Below are 24,686 nucleotides of genomic sequence, written 5' to 3'. Positions count from 1 at the left end.
ACTGAAGAGCGTGTCCGAAAAGTACTTCTATTTTGTATTTTGTTTGCAATAAACTTTAATGTATTTGACTTTTATAACATAAATTTTTTCTTATTAAATTTTAAGATACAAACAATTATAAAAATTTAGTAATTAAAAAACAGTTTCAATAAGACTAATGTTGTTTTAAAATTAGTTAATCTTTGTCTGTGTTGGCTATATTAGCTTATTATTAAGCACATGGTCTTCTTATAATTAGATATATAGATAAAGTAGTTTGTTACAGTTAAAAACTTACATTTCTATGAGAGACATAAATAACCTATAAACATGTTTTCCATGAAACGTATTTATTTTTGTTAAAGGGCTTAACATCTTAGATCAAAAGCTATAAAACAAGATCAACTTATAAAACTTATTAACTAATTAGTATTCAAATTTTATCAATAAAATTTGGTGTAACTTGATCAAAATATTGATAAAATATGTTTAAGAAAGTTCTATTAGTTTTTTTTTTTATTTAAAAATTATTTAAATAGCTAACTGAAAATTGCTTTTTAAGTTTTAATGTTAAATATTTTATAATTTTTTAGAGTTGCACAGTTTAGTTTAGACATTAGTTTCACATATTCTTCAAGTTTTACCTTTACATTTAAGTAAAACTTTCTATAACCTTTTCAAAGTTTTTATGAAATTTAATGAGTTTAGATTAAAAAAACAATGCTCTTTTAAAGGCAGATATAATTAATTTTATGAATAAACAACCAAAAACTGGTTTACCTATCAACGATGAGTACTAGTGTGGATCAAGGTTAGTGCAAGTACAATTTTTTGTTTTATAATTGGTAATTTTAAAAATACTCTCAAGATATTGTTAATAAAGGCTGTTAATTAATGATGAATATATTTAAACTAAGTTTTGTTCATTATCAATTTAAATTAATTCAGTAAATGGTTTTTTGATTTAAAACTTATCTTACTAATTTTTTTAATGTGAAAGCTAATAATTAATGGTATTATTTTTTAACAGTTAAGTTCAAGTATTTTACTTTAAAAATTTATTTAAATTTTAAAAATGTAAAAAGAAGTAAAAAAAAAGTGTTTATTTACAATAATGTAAATAAATCTTAATTATATATAGTATATAATTTCAAAGATAATAATTTTCAGATTTAAACAAGAAAACAGCAAATGGTGGAAAGAATAATGCTGGAAAAGTGTGTTTAATTATTTTATATATGTTCAAAAAGTTTATCCACAATCTTTCATTTTAAAATCAGTTTTATAACATACTGAGCAGTATTATAAAATAAACAGTAAATATACAAATAATGTTTTGTTTTGACTATTATTCAAAAAGAACATAAAATGTATTGAAGACATATAAAAGTTATTTTAGTTAAATATTTATCATTAATTAGCAATAAAAACAATTAATTTATTTTTAAATTACTTCTTTGATATATCTACAAACTTTGATCTTTACTTTTTGATAGTATTTGGTTTTTTTAATGAACATATTCAATAATTTTTTTAAAACCATTTTCTATGATAACTTATTAAGTAATTTAAAATAATAATTTAGCAAGATAAAATATTTTACTGAAAAAAGAATAAATAATGTATACATATTAAATAAGTTATGTGGTGTTGTTACCAGGGACAGAGCTTAAACAATTCAGCAATACTAAAACTTATTGAGTTTTTCATAGCTTACATGTGATTTGAAATAATCTTCCTTTATGGTTTTAAGAATAAATTGTTTGTTAAAACAGTTTTAAATTAAGATATTGATCAACAGTAATGTTTTTAAAAAGTTTAAGAGTTGTATATTTATGTAAGTTGCGCGGCTGCTTATTTTATAATAAAAATAACAAACTTTAAGCCTAATTTCAACTACCATATTCTTGTAGAGTCAAACCAAGTTTTGACTTCTTAATCATTTTCTAGTATCTAAGCTAGTTACTTCTACATTTCAAGAATCTTTCTTTGTATAATAAAAAAAAAACTCTAATAAATTTTAAAGGAATTATTCAGATATAATTAAAGTTTGAGAAAACATTTTTATGTAAAAAAAGTTCTTTTAACTCAACACATTAAAGAAAAATTCACCAGAAGTTATTCAATAATTTACAAAGATTAAATTGAGAAAGTTTAAAAAAATGTTATTGAAACTGTGGAATAGTTGATAATAAATGAATTGGTATTTTTTCTTCATAGTAGTTTGCAACTGTTTAGCTCTTCAACTTTGATCAGTTATATCTCAAATACTAATTTAAACTATAAAAGTGCTGTAAAAAGCAACTGGTATCTCAATTGATAAATTTGTAAAGTTTGTCTTAGCTCCTTTAAGTAAAGTTATCAATTACAACACTAAAACTTTTTTTTTCATACATGATAATAGTTGCTTAATTAATATATTGCATTGATACTAAAGTGAGAATTTCAAAGTAAGGGCATAGGGGGGTTAAAACACTTTTTTTACAACTTAATCTTAATTTATATAGTATTTATTAAGCTACAAGATTCTTTTTACAGATTTAAAAAAATCATGATAATTTTTGAGATATAACAGGTCAAAATCGGAGGCAACAATAGGTTCCTTATGGGAGGCCCAAACTAAAACGCAAAAATAGACTATTTTGCTAAAAATCTATCTTTTCCTACGTTTTTTGAGATAAATACCTCAAAATTTCAGGATTTTTTCCTTGATTAGCATTATAATTCAGATTAACCAGAAGAAGATAAGCCTTTTAAGTGTTTCTCTCAGACAAAACTAAATTGTTTTTGTAATAAACTATAGTAGCAATTATAAAGTGAAATCAAATAAACTAAAACTTAACAGATCAAGCAGAAGAAGATAAGTCTTTTAAGTGTTTTTCTTAAACAAAATTAAATTATTTTTGTTTGAATTAACTATAATAATAACTATAATGTGAAATTAAATAAAGTAAAACCTCAACAGATCAAGCAGAAGAAGATAGGTCACAGGAGGGTGGACGCCAACACTGGTCAGACCACTTACAAGAAAACATCATCATCGGCCCTGTCCAGCTGCATTCAGCTGGGCATCACTCACACTGCGGCCCAACCCGACGGCATCAAAAGAAACATCCTCATACAGGACTTCTCCGAGCTTAAAAACATGGAGTTTCCACAGTTAGTTTTGATGTATATATTTTCATTTGGTAGTGAGTATTAAGAGATATCTATCTTAAATAAGATTCTTTTTGAATAAAAGTTATTTATTTACTGATGAGTTCCAAGAGAAAAACTATGTGAAAAGAAAGTTATAAGTTAATGTGTTTATTTTAATTTTAATAGATTTCTGCTGTTACTAACGTTTTAATAGTTTGTTTTAGTTTTAAAAGAGAGACAAATTAGTTATGCGTAGAAAGCTCATCAGTACAATACGTAAGTTTTACTAGAAAAGAGTTTTGATTTTTAAAGTCTTAGTTCGTTTATGTTACTTTGAATAGATTTCTATAGTTGTTACTAACATTATATTTTAAATTTTTTTAACAGATGTTAAATTTATTTTGTTGTAAAGATTACTTTAGTGCTATCTGAAAAAAATTAAATATGTACCTTATTTATTGGCAAAATGTGTTTATACCGTTGATTGATTGAAACCAGTTTAGTAAATTAGTTTGAGTTTTTTGATAATAAGAATGTTATAATAACCAATTTAAAGGAAATTATATTTACTTTTTCTGTATTATTATTATCTAAGCTCTAATATTTTAAAAGAAACAAGTTAGTTTTTATCCTATGTATTTTTGCTACTCTTTAAAACTGTATAATATGCTATCTTAAAAAGAGTTTATTAACAAATTATTACAATTTAGTTAAAACATAATTTATACTATTTATTTCAAATATTTTTAGTATAAATGCTGACAAGTTTTTCAAAACTCTTAAAACTTGAATTTAATATTGAAACAAGTAAAACTAAGAATATATATAATTTTTATTGACTATAGAACCAATTGTCTCTAATTACAGACAAATTATCAAATCAGTTTGTTTCTTATAAAAAGAAAAGTTTTTAATGCTCAGCAAATGTCATTTATTTTTTATTTTTTAAATATTGTAAATATTGCAGTCAAATACTCAAATATTTAATTATTTGCTTATAAAACTTTGAATATTAATAACAGACAAGGATTCCAAACAACAATTTATACTTTTTTTCAGTCTAGTGTGCTCATAAATTTACCTTCTTTTAATTTAACATGTAATTTTTTATTGAAAATGCTGTGAACCACTAAAGTCCTAAATAAAAAAAGTTTAAATTCTCATCAAATGCTACATCAAGCAACTTTTTTCATTGATTTTAGAATTCCCAAAACGCTATATATAACAGCTTGATTGCAGACAAACAATCAATTTTTATATTTATAAAACTTTTATTGATAACACACAATGATCACAAACAACGCCCCCGATTTTCAAATGAACTGCAAATATTTTTAAATATTTTTAGCCACTGAATCATTACAGACAAATAATCCAGTTTAATTTTTATTAACAACAGGCAAGGGTCGCAAACAACACCGGCGCATCACAACGGGGACTTCACCTTCACTTGTCACGCTCCACTGGCGTTCAGGTACTTCAGGGATCTGTTCGGCATCGAACAGCAAGATTACCTGGTCGGTTGATTGTAATTTGTGTTTTGCTCAAGAACTTAATTTTTGCTGCTAATATAGTTTATTTTAATATATTTTAATTCATAATTTTGTGATAAATGATAGATCTCTTTTTAAGTGTTTTGTTTTTAAAATTGAGACTGCTTTTATTATAGTTATTTACCTTAACTAATATCATCATCCTGAAACAATCTCAGCTTTACATAATTTCATACTTTTTATAATGATTTAATAAACATATTTTCTGTCTGTGTTCTTTATTAAGCATTGTTCTCATTAGTTTTTGATCTATAATACTCCTGAGATAGTTCCAATATTTTTATCATTTTAAAAACAAATAATAAACAAAATAGAACAATCGCACAGATGTCCTTCAGTTCGGCCTTTTGTTAGATTACTTTAATGGCTGCTTGTATGTACTGTTCTAATAAATGTAATACAAATATTAACTACTGGACAGAAATGAAAATATTCTAATAAAAGGAAGATCCTTTTTTCAAGTGTATTGTTTTTAGAGCTGAGAAAACTTTTTCAATGGTCTTTTCAAAATAATATTACAAAAATAATTTTAACTTATTGATTTTATACATCAATCGCGCAGATGTCCTTCAGTTCGGCCCCCCTCATCGAGTTGAGCAACCCAGGAGCATCCGGGTCACTTTTCTTCGTTACCCACGACGACGCCTTCATCATAAAAACAGTTCAGGCGAAAGAAGCCACTTTTCTGCAGCAGCTATTGCCCGGGTACTACATGGTTAGAGTTTTAAATTAATATTAATTAAAAAATGGTGATATATTAGTATTTCCATGTGTTACATTGTTTTTAGCGTTGTAAACAAGTTGTTTTGAATAAAATGTACATAAATCAGTAATTCTCGAATGAATTGAGATACGTAATTGTTGTTACGTTGTTAATTATAAATATATGATGTCCAAAACTGCAGTTTAATAAGCAAAATCTTTGTTAACACTGCATAGTAAACTTTATTGAGCATTGAAAACAGTATTCACCGTTGTACATAATTTTCCCTTAATTAAAAACTAACAATACTAACAAACATACATGTGTTTACTACCACATAGCACAGTGCAAATGCAACTACTTGAAACTAATATTTATAAGCATGACTTTAACAAGTTCTAAAATAATTAATGTGTTTTGTTCATTTCGTGTTATTTATTAAACAATTTTTTCATAACAACCAAAATATTTGTTGAGCAAAAACATGTTTTCCCTCGTTTAAAACTTACAACACAACTATTATTTATTACAAATAATGTTCACGTTGTATTTTTCTCTAATTTGACTTTTACTTAACAACTGCTACTCCTTCAGAACATAGTGTAGAACCCAAGAACACTCATGCCCTAAATATAAAAGAATTATGCTCTAAAGTCTAAATGTTAGTTGAGCAAAAAAGTACAATTTTCACTCGTTTAAAATTTATTACATCAGAAAATAATGTTTATTCCAAATAACGTTCGCTTAGTGTTGTATTTTTTACTCATACTTAACCTTACAACTCCCGCAGAACATAGTGCAGAACCCGAGAACATTGCTGCCCAAGTTCTACGGGTTGTACACGGTTAACACGGGCACCACCGGAAGAACCATCCGCGTGTGCGTCATGAACAACCTCCTGCCCAGGAAAATTAAAGTTGGTTTGTTTTTTACATCAAATATAAAGTTGTTTCGTTCATAAAATATCACTTGAAAATGTTTTAGATAAACTAAAGTACTAGTAAAAAAAATGCGTGTATTTATTAATTTTTTTCAAACACAGAAGCAATATTGTATTTTTTACTGTAATTTTGTTGTTGGTTTGTTTTATTAATTTGTATGTTATAATTTAAAATTCCCAGTTTACAACTTGATTTGCTCCAAGGGTCAAGTCAGTTTGTCAAAAACAATTTCAAGTAATATAAATGTAAGTTTTTATTTCAATCTTATGTAAACAACATAATACCAAACTCAGTTGTATAACACTTCTTACCAATATGTTTTTATAATTAAACCAACACAACTCTGATCAAAAACAGTGAAATACATTGGGTTTGAAAATAAAATTAAATTGTTAGCGGCATATCGTTTAAAACAAAATTACTGAAATCGTTCTCAATTCACAGATGCACATGAAGTTCGACTTGAAAGATAAATTAGTTTTTTAAACTTATATTTTTGATTCAAAGTTATTTAGATGGTCTAAAACTAAAAGCAAGACCCTCTAAACTAAAAGTATAAACAAAAAGCAGTACGTACTGTAAAATACAGTAGACTACCGCTTAAGTACGCAAATTGAACCCGACCAAAAAGTGCGTACTTAGCACGAGTAGTGCGTACTTTTTGACGACATAGTATAATATGAAATTTACTTGTTTGTTTTCTTTCTTACAACTAACCACATATTTTGTTTTGTTAGAGGGAAAATACTAAACTACATTGTGTTTACCAAACATTTTCAAAACATCAATGTGTGTACATTTAGATTAAATTATGACTTAACTATGTTGTATTTATAGGTTTTTTTAATTTTGTCATCTAGATTTATTTATCTTATAGCATTACAGCTCAAATATCATTATTCTTTTCACTTTTCTGCAACCACTACATAACTATTTAGTTTATTAACATTTAATAACAGGACTGTCACAATCTCAGGCCACTTAGACTACTCGGGGTTACTCACCCTAGTTTAAAAGTTGTAAAAGTTTCAGGCTAACTCAGCAGGTTGGCCATTCTACCTGGAAACATAAAATAATCTGGAAAAACTTGATGATTGAAAATTTAGGCAAAAAAACTGGAAACTATTAGAAGTTCTAATATAACATCGTTTATTTTGATAAATAAATTGTACATATAACGGCACAGTTAAAAATGTAGATTGAATTGTATCTTTAAAACTTTTATTTTTCTAGTTTCGTTAACATAGTTATTAAAATTTGCTCTACAATGATTCTCGCAAAAAGTCTGTGAAAGCAATTATTCAGGTTATTTGTTTATTTTAATTTGATAGAAGTATATAAAAAAATTATAAAACATATATATAAAATTTAGACTTTTTTTTTTGTCTTTCTGGATAAGTGCGTACTTAAGGCGGGGTGCGTACCAAAAAAAGTGCGTACTTAAGCGGTAGTCTACTGTAATTTAAGCTAATATAGAAAAAAATATTCTCAAGCAACTCCAATAAATTCGCAGATGCGTTAAAAATGAGGCCGTTTATTCTAAACAACTTTAAAAACATCGCAGATAAACAATTTGTAACAAAACTACTGAAATAAATCATTAACAATTCCTACAGATGCACATGAAGTTCGACTTGAAAGGATCGACGAAGGGTAGGAAGGCGTCGAAGACCGAGCTCAAGAAGTCGCACCCCACCTACAAGGACCTGGACCTGGTGAACAAGTACTCCAACAACATATTCGTCGACCCCGACATCAAGCAAGTGCTGATGAAAACAATGAACTCCGACTGCCTGGTTGGTGGATCATAAAAAGAGTTGTTTTGTGTGCGAACTATAGTCTTTTTACAAATGGTTTATATTTGTAGTTTTTCTGAAATTGTTGATTTTTAAATACTGTCAAGGCTTTTTGTATTATGTTTTTCGGATTGTTAGTAATTTAAGATTTGTGTAAGTATGATTTTTTAAGACTTGCTTGGTTAGCCTTGAATGTGTTGATATACAAGACTGATGTTTAAGTATTATTCAAATTTTTAATTGTAACTTTTCTTATTGCGTTTAAAAGTACTTTTTGCTACTTGAATATATGTTTCTCAAGTTTAACAGGGTTGTCTCACACTCAGGATAACTCAGGGTAATTTGTAATTTGAAATTTTAAACTCAGGCAAAGTCAAGATAGTTTTGTTTTTTATAAAAAACGGGATAGTTTTAAGATTTCTGAAAGTTTCAGACCATTTTTTAGATTTTGAACGATAATTAGTTGCTTAAGTTTAAATATTATTTATAACCAATTTTGTTGAAGGACTAGATTTTTCAAGATTTGAAAAGCTTTTATTGTTTATTCTAAGAATTTGGAAATTTTCAAATTTTTAAGATGACTCAAGACATTTTAAGATCTATCAGGACAGTTTTTTTGTTTGACTCAAAGAGTGGCAACCCTGGTTTAAGTTAAAACCTGAAGTTAAGTGAATACTTTTCAAGTTTTAATAACTTTTGATTAAAAACAACATAGCAGCTATATTAAAATGTAAGGGTTTAAAGGTATTTTCATGTTGTTGGTTTTAGTTTTGAGTTTTTTAGTAAATAATAAATTGAAGCAGACTATACATACAGTTGCCATAAATTCCCGGCTATTTGAACTTTTTTCAGATTACTGTAAATTTTTTTTGCAAAAGTTTGGTTAGGTTGTTTTTTTCCTAAATCTCAGGCTATTTTTATGGTTTTAAATTTATGTATATTTATAATTACGATATTATAATACAAAATAATTATACATTAAGTACTATGATTTGTTCTAGTAATCAAATTTGATTCACAGTGTTCAGTTTTTTTTTGTGAAATTAGATTTGCTTAAGGTAGCTTTTAATCACTCAGGCTGGTATTGCCGCTTCAAAAAGTGGCAACTCTGTACATAAAACTAATTGTTATTAAAAAATCAAATAACCAACCTTGGAATTTATTGTTTTAGGTGCTGAGCTCGTTCAAAATAATGGATTATTCCTTACTCCTGGCAATTCACAATATCGATAAATGCGAGCAAGAGGTTGTTGTTTTTATTTAACTATGTTTTATATTTTATTGATATTTAATCATATTTTTATACTATTTCAATGTTAATTAACTTTTCATGGTTTTGAAACTTTTTTTTAATTTATAACCCGTTTCGATACTTTTTACTGTTTCTTTTAATTTTCGATATTCAATTAAGAATATACAATTAAAAAAGTTTTTTTACATCTTTTATGTTTCACTCATTCTTTGCAAAAGAATTTTAATTTGATAAAGATATATTTTTACCAACAAATGTATTTTTTTGTCGAAAATAGTTTAAGGATTTTATACTGTGCAAAAAAATTTAAAATATTATTTTTTAGGCGAAAGAAACTCAAGCAAACAACAAAAAAGCTGACAATTGCAACGGTTAAATGACAGTTTTTTTATTAATATATTTTATACTTGTTTTATCATTTTTTATGTTTCAATTTGAAATCAGTGCATCTTAAAGTGTTACTAAATGCTATATTAATTTAGCTTTTTGTTTTTTATATAATTCCAAACCAGCAATTGTACATATTCGTATAAGTGTCATATTTAATGCTTGTGATCTTAAGTTTACAATTTTTATAGAAGTGTTTATGATATGCACTCAAATTTTTCTTCACATAGTTTAAATATTCGCTGCTGTTGAAATTTAGTTAACTCTCAGTGTAGCAAGGGTGCCTGCAAGAGTATTTAAAAGTTGTAGATTAAATTCAGACTAGTTTTTATTTTTCAAATTCATTCTATGTTAAAATTTATTCCAGTAACAATTATTATAGACTTTATGTGTTGTTTATTTCGGGTTAAAGTTATTTTTTGATCCTGGTAAAGTATATGTTTAGATATTATTTTGATTGTTTAAATTTAATGCTGTTGATCAAAAGTCTTATAATAATTTATAAATATAAGTTTATCATTACACTTTTACTTTGTGTTAATTTTATCGTCATTTAGCAGCTTTATCGTTTTTGATACCTATACTTTGATATTTATTATCGGTTTATAAACATGTTTAAAATTAGTACATGAATTTTAGCAGTAAAGTTGTCAGTATTTCCAGGTACAATTTATTTTTATATTAGTTCATCAAAAGCATATTTGAAATATTTTAGTTGTTGTGTTAACATTCAAAGTCAACAATGAAATGAAAAATAAACAATATTAAACAAACTGCTAGTGTTGTTGCAGGTGCTAATTGTTTTTAAAAAATGTTTTTGTTGTAATAAAATAATTTTGAATAGATATTTTTAATAAAAATGTGTGTTTAGTTTTGTTTTTTGACATATTTTGACTGCTTATTCTTGTTCTCCAGTTTTTTAATATACTTCAAAATTCTTAATCGGTTAATTTTTGTTAGTTAGTTGGTTAATCAGTAAATTATAAGATACTGTTAGAACTTATATGGATTTCACAAAAATAAAACATGACTTTTAGTTAAAAACTTTTTTTTCCTCTGTTTAACAGTTTATACACCAGATGTTGGGAAACTCGTGAAATAAGTCTTAGTTGTGACAGTACAGTTATTATAACTAATGCTTAGCATTTTTTTACTCAGTTGTTTCAGATTTGTTATAGATTCAGTTTTTGTATCCTATCATTTTTTTTTTGTTAAGGCAAGCAATCTTTGAATTTTTTATAACTTATTGTGATTTTTCTATTATACTATAATTATTTAAGAATATTTTTTTTTAATTGTAGTAAAAGTTAAACTCATGTCATAAAGAAGTTTTATAACTTGCTATTTTCACACTAACTGTAGTATTGTTGTATACAATCGTATGACATACTTAAGTGATTACTCATACCACACGGTTGTAGGTTATAATAAGTGAAAGTAAATGGAGTCACAAGCGCTTTATTTTAAGCTTTGTTCATAAACTTGGACATTTTTTGCTACTAAAAATTCTGTACCCTTTTGAAATTAGGCTTTTGATTTAAGTTTAGTGTGAACTCATGGCTGCAAAACTTTTTAGAAAATGTTATTTAAAAAAATTAAATTCAAAAGTTATAAAAAATAAACATAAATGGTTTTATTTTCGGCTAAAAAGTAGTGTTACATAGTTGCAATACTTATTGTTGTCAAGTTTTTTTCTCACTCTTTGTTGTGACTTGTTTGTTAACGCAATGATTAATTGAACTTTTAATTGTTTTCCTGCATTATTTAGGAGTAAAGAAGATAGTTTCATAAAAAAGTAAATTTCAAGAAGTTGTTTTTGTCATGAAGTTTTTCATTTTCTTGCTTTATTTTTTAAATTTCAGCCTTGTAAAATGTTTTGGTAACCTTGCTTATTACTTATTGTACTGTTGTTATAAACTTAAAGTGATAATAATAGCTGAAATTTTATTACTGCTAATAAGCCTTGTTATGTGTTAAAATAAATATATGTCTTTAAATTTTTATTTAGTTTCAAAAAATCGTTGCTTATTGTGAAAAATTAGAAATAATTTTGTTGTTCTCTATAATCTAATAAACTTGTTATGATTGTGTTATTAGATTATGATGGTTTTTATTAGTGTATACAAGGGGCGTCGCGTGTTGCACTGTCGCAATTGCACCACCTTAAAATTTTGTAAGAAAAAATCAAGTATCTATAACGTTTTCGTTATTTTTTAAAACAAAATCTTCTATAAAACTCCAATTTAAAAAACGACCATTTTGCTCACTTCACTGCCGCAAACTCTTAGCTGACTGCCGCAAATGAATTCAAAACAGCAATATTTCTTCAAGAATTACCGCAAAATCAATATCTTGCGGTAAGTAAGCAAAGTTGAAAATTTCCTGAAACAGTACAGGTTTTAATATCATTCCACAAGTTATTGTAAACAAAAAATGAAAACAAAGCTAAGCAGAGCACAGGCGATTCAAGCAGAGGCAACTCGAGCAAAAGCATTTCAAGCAGAGGCAACTCGAGAAGAAGCAACTCGAGAAGAATCAACTCGAGCAGAGGCAACTCGAGAAGAATCAACTCGAGAAGAAGCAACCCGAGAAGAAGCAACTCGAGCAAAAGCAACTCGAGAAGAAGCAACTCGAGCAGAAGCAACTCGAGAAGAAGCAACTCGAGAAGAGACAACTCGAGCAAAAGCAACTCGATCAAAAGCAACTCGAGAAGAAGCAACTCGAGAAGAGATAACTCGAGAAGAGACAACTCGAGCAAAAGCAACTCGAGCAGAAGCAACTCGAGAAGAGGCAACTCGAGCAAGGACAACTCAAGTAGGGGCAACTCAAGTAGGGGCAAATCGATAACCTTCAACTCAGATTTTTTTTTTCTGCACCACCTAAGAAAAATACCACGCGACGCCACTGGTGTATACTAAAAGCTAACAACAATTCAGATTTAATTAAAGATTTACATATATTATGTAAATATAGTTTGTAGCAATAAACTAACAACCTTGTTTTCTAAAGAAAAATAAAAAGAGTTTGAATATTTGTTCAGTTTCCACTTTTTTTTCAAACTACTCTTTTAACTATTCAAAAATATTGTTTGTATAATTAAACTTCTCCAAGCTGATATATCCTCAAGTTTTAACCTAACAGACTCCAAATACTTTATTTTACATATATCTTAATACAAATTATTGCAAAAATCAAATTACTTGTTGGACACAAATTCAAATAACTTTATCATATTTAGACATGACTTCAACTACATCCAAGCAAAAAGGTCCCTCTGTTCTATCTAACACCATGTTAAGAAACAAATATAATGCCGACATTGACCATTGGTTAGTTAATTCGTTTTGTTTTTTATATAATTTTGTTTAATTTTTTTTTTCTAAAAGCTGTCTTAATGCGAGTCCTTGTACTAAAATATTTTTATTACAGTTTTAACAGATTTTCAGTTATTGAATTTAAATTTATTTTACCTATGTACTAAGTCATAATAAATGAATATTTATTGATTTCTTGATTAAATATATTTTATAATGAATTAACTTAATATATTTTTATGAAAATTTGTTACAGGTCTGGTGGGATTCCAGCCAAGAACAAAAACGGGGACAGATTGTTAATATTCTGCGGAATCATCGATATACTGCAGTGTTACAAGTATGTTCACAAGTGTTTTATTTTTAACTTGAATAGTGTATTGCTCGTGTTTAATTTAATTTAATTTGTGCTAGAAGTATTTTAATGTAAATCTACTTAATTTAATTAAGTATTAAAGAACATTTCTTTGACTGGTGATTGCTCCATGGTAATTAATGGAAAATAGTTGTATGTTTTAATTTGTTTGTATATCTTAGAGTGGTAAGTTGTAGTTTGTGATAAACTAACATAACTTTAACAGCTCTAATTTTACATGTTTTTTGCATTTTTTCAATTAAAATAAGGTTTTGCATTAATAAAATTCACTGATTATTCTGATCAATACTTAAGATACTTTTTGCGTGTTTATTAGTCTTATTTAAGTGTATTTATATCCTTATATACTATACAAAACGTAAATACTTGTTTATTGTAATACAGTTTTTTCACTTTTTTTGTCTGTTTACATTATTGAAATTAAATTATATTGATAGTAAAGTATTTCAGTTAAGTTTTATTATGAAAAATTAAGTATCATTTTTCATTTAGCCAAATTTTTAAATACTTGTGTTTGTTTTACATTTGTTTATACTATTAATTTTATCATTTGAAGTACTTTAATATATAATTTTAAAAGTATAGAGTAATAAAATAAAATTAAAGCTTCTTTTGAATTTATATGATTGTAAGCTTGCTATAATTAATTAATTTATTTCATCAACTATTGAAAGTATAGGCATAGCAACACTTAGTTATTCAGTATTTTTTAAAAAGAAATTTTAAGTTTTTAGGCATAAAAATAAAAAAACAAAATAAATTACTTTGTGGTTAGTTTTCAAAGTACTAACTATTCAAATTGATTGCTAAAATGTTTGCATTTCTATTTCAAAGGAGTTAAGTTTTTGCAAAGCGTGAAAACGTTACAACATTCATATTAGTCATGATAACAAGTTGTTTGTTTCATTCAATTTTTTTACATTTAATATTGCAATATTGTTATAAAACTTCATAGTGATCACTTTTTAAATTTATTTATGCTTTTTATCTACAATAAAGAAGTAAGTAACTAAGTGTTTTTAAAAAAAATTATTATTTAAAAAAAAAATAATTGTGATTTTAAACTTTAAATTAAAAAAAATAACCATCTTCTTTTAATTTCTCCTGTGTTCTAATTTTTCTGAAGAATTATTGTAACAAGATATGACAGTACGTATGCAAACAACAGAATGCGTTTTATTAAATTACAAAATAGTTTATAATTTTTTTAATATACATTTAATTTGCGTATTATTAAATTTGAGTAACTAAAAACCTTAAATAACCTTATTAATATCTTGAACAGAAATTATTATTGATTTATAATTGTAATTATAATTAATATTAAAGAGTATGCGACTCAAGTATTTTTTTATTATATTATTATAGCAGGGTTGCCACTCGGTCAGGAAAAGTCAGGAAATCAGGAAAAGTCAGGAAAAATTTAAAAAAATGACAAAAGTCAGGAAATTTGATAAAATTAAAAAAAAAAAAGTCAGATTTTATCAGTTTAAATTTACAAAATTCCTTGTTTTCCAAAGCCTTCAAATGGTAAAAATTAATTAAAGGTCCTTTAAAGTCAGAAAAAATTTCCAAATTTTTCCTAGAAATTTACAAAAATATTTAATTTTATTTCCAATGCCTTCATCTGGTATAAATTAGTAAAATATCCTTTATAAAACTGCAAAATTTTTCTATTAACATATTGAACAAATACCCTACTTGAACAAGCAGGTTTTGTAAGTTTTTTAGTATTGATGATCTGTAGCAAGGACACTTCCATAGTGAAACTGTGATATATAAACAAAAGTTTATCAAGCATAATTTTAGAATCAAAGTGTTTATTGTTTAAGTAAATAATTGAGTTCTTTATAACTAAGCAGTTAGCTTAGTATTTTATGTAACAAGTTAATGTGTATACTGAACCGGAATGCAGACCAGATGAAGGAAACCATATCTTCATTAGATGAAAAGGTTGAAGTTCTAATAAAAAAACTAAGAAAATAAATTTTAGTACATACATTAAAAAAAACAGTATTTGATTAAGATCTTAATTGTTTTAATGTTTTAACTGTAAAAGTTCGTTATTGTTTTAAGGTTTGTGTTGTGAAAGTTCCTTATTGATTTAAGGTTTTAATGGTAAAAGTTCCTTATATGTCGTTTGTTTATCTAGATACATTTATGCTAGGAAATGCTAAAAAATTGGGTCTTTTTTCAGACAGGCTGTGTTTATAAGGTAATAATACAAGTATTTTGCTGATAGAGCTGTTTATTACAAACATCAATCATACACAGATGGTTTAAGTGATGTACTGGAAGTTTGATGATAGAATTCAGCAAAAAACTGTTGTTTTTAACCTGTATTGAAATTAGATTGAAAGCTTTATATAGTTTTAAGTGTTAGGTTATGTATTTTAGAATAAGTTTAGTTTAAGAGTTTGATTTAGAAAAGTCAGGAAAATTTTTGTAAAAAGTCAGGAAAAAGTCAGGAAATTTTTCTCAGCTTGAACAGCGGCAACCATGTTATAGTAAATGTTTATAATCAATAGTGATCAATAAAATAGGTCTTTCACAAGACGGGTTTTTATTCAAATAGTTTTAAATTCACAAAGAAACAGATAACAATGGATTTACGATTGTGTTTAAATTCTAATTTAAATTTTTTATAAAACAAACAAAACAGTAAGGATATTATGAAAAATAGGAGAAAATATATGTTTTTATTAATATTAAAGAGTATGCGACTCAAATATCTTTTAATAAAAACATCTATTTTCTCCTATTTTTCATAATATCCTTACTGTTTTGTTTGTTTTATAAGAAATTTAAATTAGAATTTAAACACAATCGTAAATCCACTATTATCTGCTTCTTTGTGAATTTAAAATTATTTGAATAAAAACCCGTCTTGTAAAAGACCTATTTTATTGATCACTATTGATTATAAACATTTACTATTAGCTTTCCCACAGTTTTATTTTTTTTGTAGTTTTCAAATTTAAATTTTAATATTTTAGCTTACATACTAAAAATAGATTGATTGTTTTTAATTTATTATAAATTAAAAAAAAAGACGTTTAGAAAAATTATTATATCCATGTTAAATTGATCACTATTAAAGTGATAGTTTTCAATATTTTTTTTTATTTTATTTAGAATTAAAAAAAAAACTATTCTATAATTAAACGTTAGCACAAGTTTAACATATTTTGTTGTAAATTAAAGTGAGGTCAATTACTTGATGCTGAAAACTATTTTAATAATTTTAAGTTTTAACCTTTTGAATATTTTAATTACTATACATCAGTGTTAAGTCCACATCAGCATTGTGCACATAAAAACTTATGTGCAGTAAGGTTTTAAGAAATATTTGCTAAACATCATATAAACTAAAATGTTATCAATTTTAACTTGTTTAACTTATTCCCTAGTTTTAGTAACTTTTTTTGCAGTATTTTTTTGAATAGTGGTCAATTTTTCTTAAGATTTGTAGTTTTCTTGCTATAAATTCAAGCTAATTTTAAGTACTGTTTCTAATAAAGTCCATCAAATGATCTTTCAGCAAGATTTTATTTTTTCAGAAACTTTAGTGTTTATTAGAGTGATCCATCATTAAACTTTTACATGCAAATCAAATTGTTTTCCAGAAACTGTTTCCCAGACTTTTTTTAAATATAACCTTGAATAGATTAATATTGCAACTATTTAAGACCAACAAACCCAAATCAATTTAAAGAACTTTCTTTTCTAGTCGAAATATCTTCAAAATTTCAACAAATTTAAATAAGTAATGAATAATTTGACTAAAGTGAGTTCAATTTGACCAATAAAACAATTAATTTATTTCTCTATAAACATGTTTAATCTTTTAGTAGAAAAAACAAAATACTTACTATTAAATAAAGAAAAATACATTATTGCCGATTAATAGCTGAAGTTTTTTCATTCAAATGTTGAAATATTCTTGTTGAGAAATTGATTGGTTGTTTTATTTGTTAATTTGAACTCAGTATTGGCAAACCACAACTCAGTGCAAAATTTTTAGTGCTTGTTTAAATTTATAAGAAATGTTAAAATTTTTACTGGCAAAGAATGATTCGATTAGCGTATAATGCAAAATTTGTTTATTATTGCAACTATTGCGTGTTGTGATGGTAAATTGACAATTAAATTAAACTGATGTTGTTATAGTAATACCTATTGTAAGTAGAGTTTAATTATTTATTAAAACTTTTTAAAGCATTTCAATTTTATTGGCTTTGAAAAACAATGGTTTTAAATATAATGTTTTAAATTCAATTATTTTGTTGTGTTTATTTTTTAACTATATTTAAAACATTTTCATAACAGAACGCTATTTTATATTTATTGTGTACATGTATTTATGTGCTGTATGTTTCGAGTATTTTTAATAAACTTTATTTTAAGCTGTGAAAAAAACCTTTTGTAAGAATGCATAACCTATCAAAACAAAAAAATGAGTAACTAAAGTTTTTTTTTTTCAAAACTTTACAGATTGTTAAATTTTTAAAATTCGGTTTCCTTAAAGCGCTTACTGAACTATTATTTTAACAATCTATTCTAAAAGCTAATTGTAATTAGTAAATGTTTTTTCAATTATTTTAATGAGCTCGTTTAAACTTTTCTGCTATCTTTCTTATCAGTGTTGTGTTTACTAAAAATGAAAGTTTAATTTTAACATTTCAATCGTTTATTTTATATTAAACACGGAGTTTTTCTTAATATTTTTTTGTCAACAGACTGTCCAAAAAGCTGGAGCACGGATTCAAGGCTTTGTTCACTGATGGGGTCAGTTTAACGTTGTTTGTGCATTTTTTTTTAACATAAATGATTTTTCTAGCTGCTAAATATGTTGCGAACTTTTGAATAAATTTAAAAAACACGGTTTTGCTTACATCTGTGTATTCTTTGTTTTATTATCATGTCTGGTTTAAGTTGTTTCGTTTGTTTTTTTTTTACAGTAAACAGGGTTGCCAAAAAATTTAAAAACCTGGAATTTGATTAATTTAAAAAAAAACTGGAAAAACCTGGAATTTAAAACAATTTTTACATGTTAAGTAGAAAAATTTTGATTTGTCACAAAAAATCTACCATAATAAATAAAAACTTTTTGTCATCATCAAATTGTTTTTTATTAAACACATTTGAAATAGCTTAACAGTATCTTTTTAATGAGTTTATATTATTCAACACAGTTTTTTACCTTTAACTTAATTTTAAACTAAAAATAAACCCAAAAAACTTATAAACACCTGGAGAAAATTTTCCAAAAACATTTGGCGACCCTGAGTATGAAACGTTGTTGTGTTTTGACACCAATGTTTTAGTTTCTAATTATTTTTGATGTAATATTTTCAACTTGTTGCAGGACACAATCTCAGTTCACAAGCCCAAGTTCTACTACAAGAGGTTCCTCGATTTCATGGAAGAAAAAGTGTTTCATGACGGTGAGTTTTTGTTTAAATGTTTTCAAGCAGTTTTGTTTTGAGTATGTATTTAATTTTAAGATATAGTAGTTTTTATACCTTTTCATTGAGCTTGTATTAAACTTTTTTTAATTAAATTGAAAGTAATATTTTTTGTACAAAGTAAAAGTTAAAACTGATAATTGTCATAGAGTTCTTAAAATAATTTAAATACCTAAAAACCGTCTGTTTAAGGATTTTTTGTTTAAAAAACAATAACTTTAAAAAGGCTTAATTTTTATTTCTTGCAGAGTTGTATTTTATTCACTTCAGCAAGTGTCTTTATCAGTTGACTATGTTGGTTATGAAACATACATAACATTTACAAACAATCTAATTAAAACGCAGACCCGGCCGCGAAACCGGTGACAAAGAAGCAGGGCGGTCACCAGAGGCAGTCGATAGCCGGCTCTTCCCAGCATAAAAACAAGAAGAGGCCTCTGAGGAGCCAGACCTCCAACAACATTGTTAGTTTGAAATAATCAGTGAATTTTTTTTACTGTGATTTCGAGTCCAAGTTAGACTTTTCCGGAACGTTTTTCTTAGATTTTGACTTTTTGTCAAAATTAAATCTGCCAAGTTTAAGTGGTTACTAACAGTTCCCTTTATTTGTTAACAAAATCAAAAAGTTTTTTAAACATCTCGGTGCTTTTAAAAGTCAGAGTGTAGCAAAGTTGTCTCTAAAAAACAGTTCTCTGCAAGTCGTGGCAAAGTTTTTCTTTTGTTAACAATTAGTCGCATTTGAAGTTGGAAATTTCGTTACTTTTAAACTTGTTAATCCAACAGTCGCTCGCATTCTTGTGTTAGTGCAAAAAAAAAATGTTTATTTTCATTCACAATTCAGACGTTTTTTATTCTTGCTAACAAAGAACGACAAAAGCGTTGGGAAAATTAAAAAGTTTTAATAAAAAACAAAGCTTGTATGTTTATGAATAGTTTTATTGTTTAAAATTTATTAAACAAACAAATTTTAAAAGCATAGACAATTTAAAGAGTTCTCTTTTACAAAACAAAATTTCGATAATAATTATATGATTTTATTTCCCATTTTTTGACACGTAGCAATTTTGTACTTTAAATTTTTTTTTATGTTTTAAGATTATTGTTTCTTTTAATCTTTGAAACGTTTTATTCTTTGAAATACTTGCGTAAATAGTTGTACATGCATCTTAAACTTCATACTCAAAACAGTATGGGCACAACAACTATACTTACTCTTACTCTACCAATTGGTTTAAACTTTTTTACGATTTCGTCAAAGATGCAACTTCTCTTTAAGTTGTTTTTGAAACCTAATTAACTTTATGATTTTTATTACTTATTTTCAACAGTCTGTGGAAGCGAAGGCGGACGGTGTTAAAGAAACCTCCTTCTCTGCTGCAGACAGCAACCCATCAGGTATATTTTGATAAAATAACCACTCATTTCTGCTTAGTGTTTTATTTTGATCGTTATAAATTATTGAGTAACTAGTTGTTTAATTAATAAAAAAAAATCTCATTTTTTTCTTAAAATATGGTAAAAAACTGCCAAGATAAGCTGTGTAAATGACAAAAATAGATTTAAACTTTTAAAAAACCTGATGTTTTTCTTTAATTAGTTCAATATATATTTATTCTTTTTCATATTTCCTTTTCAAGGTAAAAAGTGGTCGGATATATGATTTTTTAGTCAATAAAAAATTAGTTTCTTACTTTTTTTGCAAATTAACCAAAAAGTAAAAACTCTTACTGTAAAAAAACAAGAGTTTCAAAATGGACAAGTTTTTACTTTTTTTTGTCTTATACTTTTTTAATTTAGGCGTTTTATTTTTGTTTTTATGATAATTTTAATAACTTCTAGCATTTCCGACAAAACCATTTATGATATTTTATTATGTTTAAACAGAAAAGAAAATTGAAACAACTTTCCCTGCTTCAGCTGAAGTGAGTAAAAAAGAACAAACAAAAGAAAAAAAGTTAGTGGTATTTCAATAATTTAGTTTGTGATCAGTTAATAATTAGATTTGGAATTAATTTAGAAATCTGTTTGTTTAAATTTTTGAATTTGTTTAAGTTGTAATGTCTTATTTTGACTGTTCCAAATAGTTTTTAAATTATTTAACACTTTTTTTACTTTTTAATAACGACTTCTGTTATTTACTTGAATAATACTTTAATCAACCAAACTTGTACTTTTTTGTGTTTCCATATTTAGTGGTGGCAAGTGTCAAAAAATATATAAATAAATACGCAAAAAATATGTGCTTAGCCTCATACTTTCCAAACACGTACAACCTCCGCCGTAAATGGTAAGTTTAAAATATGACAAATTCTCAATGCGAAACGCTTTGTGTTTCATTGTGGCGTTTGTTGCAGAGTTTTCAAACAAAATAATGTTTGTAACAGAGCAAATATTTAACGTCAAAAATATTTTCCAACACTTTCTCATCAGGCTGCCCACGTTAAATGATCGAAAGTTTATTGCGTTTTAAAGTTTGAATTTGTTTTATCAAAGTTGACAAGATTTAGAGGTTAAAAAAGAGGGTTGAATACTTCGAAAGTTCAGTTTTGTATCATTTTAAAAAACTTTTTAGTTTTAAAGGATTTCAGTTTATAAATTATTTTTATTATTACATTTAATTATTTATTTATTATTAAAATATATTATTACAATTACATGAAAATTAAACAATATATATAGTTGAACTTCTTTAACCCAAAAAACAATAAAACTAACTTCTCATATTTTTTCCAAGCTGATATATGAGAATAGTTTTGTACACAGTTTTCATAAAACAAATACTTAAAAATCATAGTTTAAACTCGTTCTGGTTTGTCTTAAAAAACTGTTGTAAAATTTCTAAAAAAAATTAATTTTATACCAGTCTAAAAAATTTTCCTGCGTACTCACTACTAATTAGAAATGTGCAAATTATTCATGCTAATTGAATTAGCCGTTGTCGTATCGTCCCAAATAGCAGAACCAGTTAGCAAAATGCAAATTGCTTCCTTCTCTCACAAACAAGTAATTTATCATAAAAATTGAGTACAATTAATTAGCACTGCGTTTATTCATCGAGTTTTAGACATTGTTTAGTTTTACTTGATAGCAAATTCTATTTAACAGAAGGATATTAAATATGTATTATTATTTTTTTTTTCCAATAGAACCTATCAAAATAACATTATTTATTGCACCGACGAACATTTTAAGTGATTTTTTTTTTTGCAAAATAGATTTAAACGTTTAGTTATTTAACAAAATTAGATTATTTGATTGTTTAAACGCTTGTTATTCCGGATTAAGCAGCAGGCAGACATCGACGATGTACATCGAACCAGCCTACAACAACCGACGTGTGAACTTGGGCGCCGTCGTCAGCAGGAGAGTTCACGTGATCGATGACGTCACGCCGTCGTAAGTGACCATGACGTCACGAGTCAAAAACGCGCTCTCATGCTAACAACACGTTTTTTTTCCTATATTACTGACCAGCCTTTTTTCATGTAACCGATTCTTTATTTGTTCTCCTCGGTTTTGCTGATCGGTTTGAAATCAGCTTTTTCGCGGGACTGTCAAATAATTTCATTTTTAAAACATCTACTCACTACTTCTAATTAAGATTTGTAAAAATAAAAAATTCACATATTTTTCTTAATACTTAAGTTACATCATATGATATGTCATGAGATTTTCAGTAAAATGGGTGTAAAAAAGTATTTTTAAACATTTTATTCATTATTTTCTTGTTTAGATCAGTAAAATATTAATCAACAGAAATATCTTATTTATAAATTAACTTCCTGTTCAATACCCACTCTTTGTTTACTAAAATAGTTTGGCAAAATCAATATTCATCCAGTGTTATTTCTCAGTAGTTATTACTTTTATATACAACAGCTTGAACTAATATTTCACCCCAAATGAGTTGTATGAAAATATACTTGTTTTTGTTAAACCTATTGGTAAGTTTTTTTCATTTTGCAACAACTGTGCTTAGCAGTCTTGTAATAAATACTTCATCAATTTATTTTTGTCAATAAATATTATTTTCTCAAGCACGCACTCACATTTATAATTGAAATAAAATCTCTAAATAAATTTAAACAAAAAACAAAAATTCACAGCCAGAAAGACCCGCCTCCCAGCAACGAGGACGCGTCCGGGGATTCCAACAAGCAAGACGCGTCGATTGTGACGTCACAGCAAGAAGTCGACCCGTCGCAAGTTCACTTGACCTCGCAAGTCAGTTCTGTCACGTCACGAGCGCTCGGTAACGACGTCACGGTGAGGCCGCAGAGCTCTCGCGCCGTGCTGTTTGAGAGTGCCGTGTGATGTTGCGTTTGTAATATTTTTGTAAATGCAAGAAAAAATATGTGAACTTTTTTCTTGCATTTACTTGCTTGTTGATTTGAATGCATTTATATATATTTATATTTTTTATGTATAATATGTGTTGTTTGTTTTTTTTTTTGCATATATTTCGTGTGTCATTGGCCGGCTTTTTTTTGTTATAAAAAGGTTTTGCTTTGGTTGTGGAGCTGTGACTTTTTACGTTTCTTAAAAAAAGTCTTGTGTTTTTTATAATAGAATTTTAGAATTATTTTGATTGAAAAGCGTTGTTACAAATACACATTACCAGAGCTTCACACACTCAATTTTACGTCATTGTTTTATGAGGAAGCAACATGACTTTCCGTCTCGTTTTCAAGTTCGCATTTACAATGTATTTGACAAAAATCAAACACATTTAAATGCGTGCTATTAGCATGCTTTTTACGTACTTCAAATATTTTTTGTGTGAATTTCATTTTCATGTTTCCAAAAATCGCACTTCATCTACTTCATTTAAAATTTAGCATTTTTTCAGTCACAAAAGCCTAATTTTTACATGCAAATTAATTTCACCGTTTTTGCTAACTTTAATTCCTGCAAGGTTTTATTTTGCAATTAAAAAAAGTGTGCATGAGTTCTGTACATTTTATTTTGTTTAGTACTTATTATTAGTATTTTTTTCAACTAACAGAGTTAAATATTTACAGTTTCGTTATTCCCTCCAAAAAAAAGCGGTTTCTTATTTTTTTTTTAATATTTTTATACTTAAATTTTATGTTCGTTTTTTTATTTAAAAGTTTAAAGTTGTTGTTTTGTTCTAAAAAAAGTTTTAACCTTGGTTTATATTCGTTTAATTATTATTTTTAACTTTTCGTTTAAAAAGGTTCGTTGTTGTCTCTAAAACTTTTGCGCATTTTTAAAATTCCTTCTGAGAAAACATAGGACTTGTTTTGTTGTAGGACGACGAAAAAACTGCCAGCCGGTCGCTGGATGACGTGGTGACGGCGTTATGACGTAACACGGGGACTTTGTGACGTATTAGTGCGAGATACCCTCCCAGAGAAGAGTCAGAATATTTTGATGCCATACATTTCTTTGCTGTTTCTAAACATGAATAAACGTTATTTTCGTGCCAGTTGTAAAAAAATTAGTTTGTTTGCAATTTTTTAAATTTAACAGTTTTCATAAAATTCAAAATTTTGTCCGAAACGAACGATAATGTGTCAAACAGGTTTTTAGTTTTTTCTGCTTTTTTTTTTTTGTTTTAACACTTTTAAGCTAATTAAGTCTTTACGCGTTTTTTTTTCATCATAGTGCAATATTGCATTTTCTATTTGTTCTGAACACCCAAGCATAATTTAAAACTAAAGCTGGTGACATTTTTCTTCTCATACTTATATATATATATATATATTTATTTTTTTCAATGAATTTCGTTGAGTTTTTAATAAATTTAATGCCAAGA

The 24,686-nt window shown here is 26.6% G+C and overlaps 1 protein-coding gene across 3 annotated transcripts; it reads left to right on the top strand.

Annotated features, from left to right (window-relative positions):
* The first annotated feature begins 710 nt into the window (after positions 1-710).
* LOC145841072 (phosphatidylinositol 4-phosphate 5-kinase type-1 alpha-like) lies at positions 711-24,686 on the top strand. Of its 3 annotated transcripts, none has more exons than XM_082948438.1 (19): positions 711-790; positions 1,150-1,196; positions 2,945-3,138; positions 4,517-4,634; positions 5,233-5,385; positions 6,164-6,289; positions 7,931-8,110; positions 9,282-9,356; positions 9,688-9,733; positions 12,988-13,078; positions 13,320-13,403; positions 18,179-18,227; positions 18,808-18,886; positions 19,253-19,371; positions 20,236-20,302; positions 20,792-20,861; positions 22,196-22,303; positions 23,014-23,131; positions 24,181-24,686. In XM_082948438.1, the coding sequence occupies exons 1-19, from the start codon at positions 769-771 to the stop codon at positions 24,232-24,234; spliced, it is 1,800 nt and encodes a 599-aa protein (XP_082804564.1). In that variant the 5' UTR covers positions 711-768; the 3' UTR covers positions 24,235-24,686. The 3 variants fall into 3 exon arrangements, with proteins under 3 accessions (XP_082804564.1, XP_082804563.1, XP_082804565.1); XM_082948437.1 differs by having other exon boundaries at positions 23,014-23,173; XM_082948439.1 differs by lacking the exon at positions 22,196-22,303 and having other exon boundaries at positions 23,014-23,173.

This window comes from Thalia democratica, chromosome 7 (assembly GCF_965202585.1).
Source record: "Thalia democratica chromosome 7, ktThaDemo2.hap1.1, whole genome shotgun sequence".
Lineage (NCBI taxonomy): Eukaryota > Metazoa > Chordata > Thaliacea > Salpida > Salpidae > Thalia > Thalia democratica.
The sequence above is the reverse complement of the archived record's forward strand: the minus strand, read 5'-3'. Positions and strand labels throughout refer to the sequence as shown.

Excerpts from the sequence above, each read along its gene's own strand:
- LOC145841072 (XM_082948437.1), top strand. The coding sequence starts at position 769 with ATGAGTACTAGTGTGGATCAAG. Across the intron at positions 13,079-13,319 it reads AATGCCGACATTGACCATTG|GTCTGGTGGGATTCCAGCCA; the intron begins GTTAGTTAATTC and ends AATTTGTTACAG. Across the intron at positions 19,372-20,235 it reads GCCAGACCTCCAACAACATT|TCTGTGGAAGCGAAGGCGGA; the intron begins GTTAGTTTGAAA and ends TATTTTCAACAG.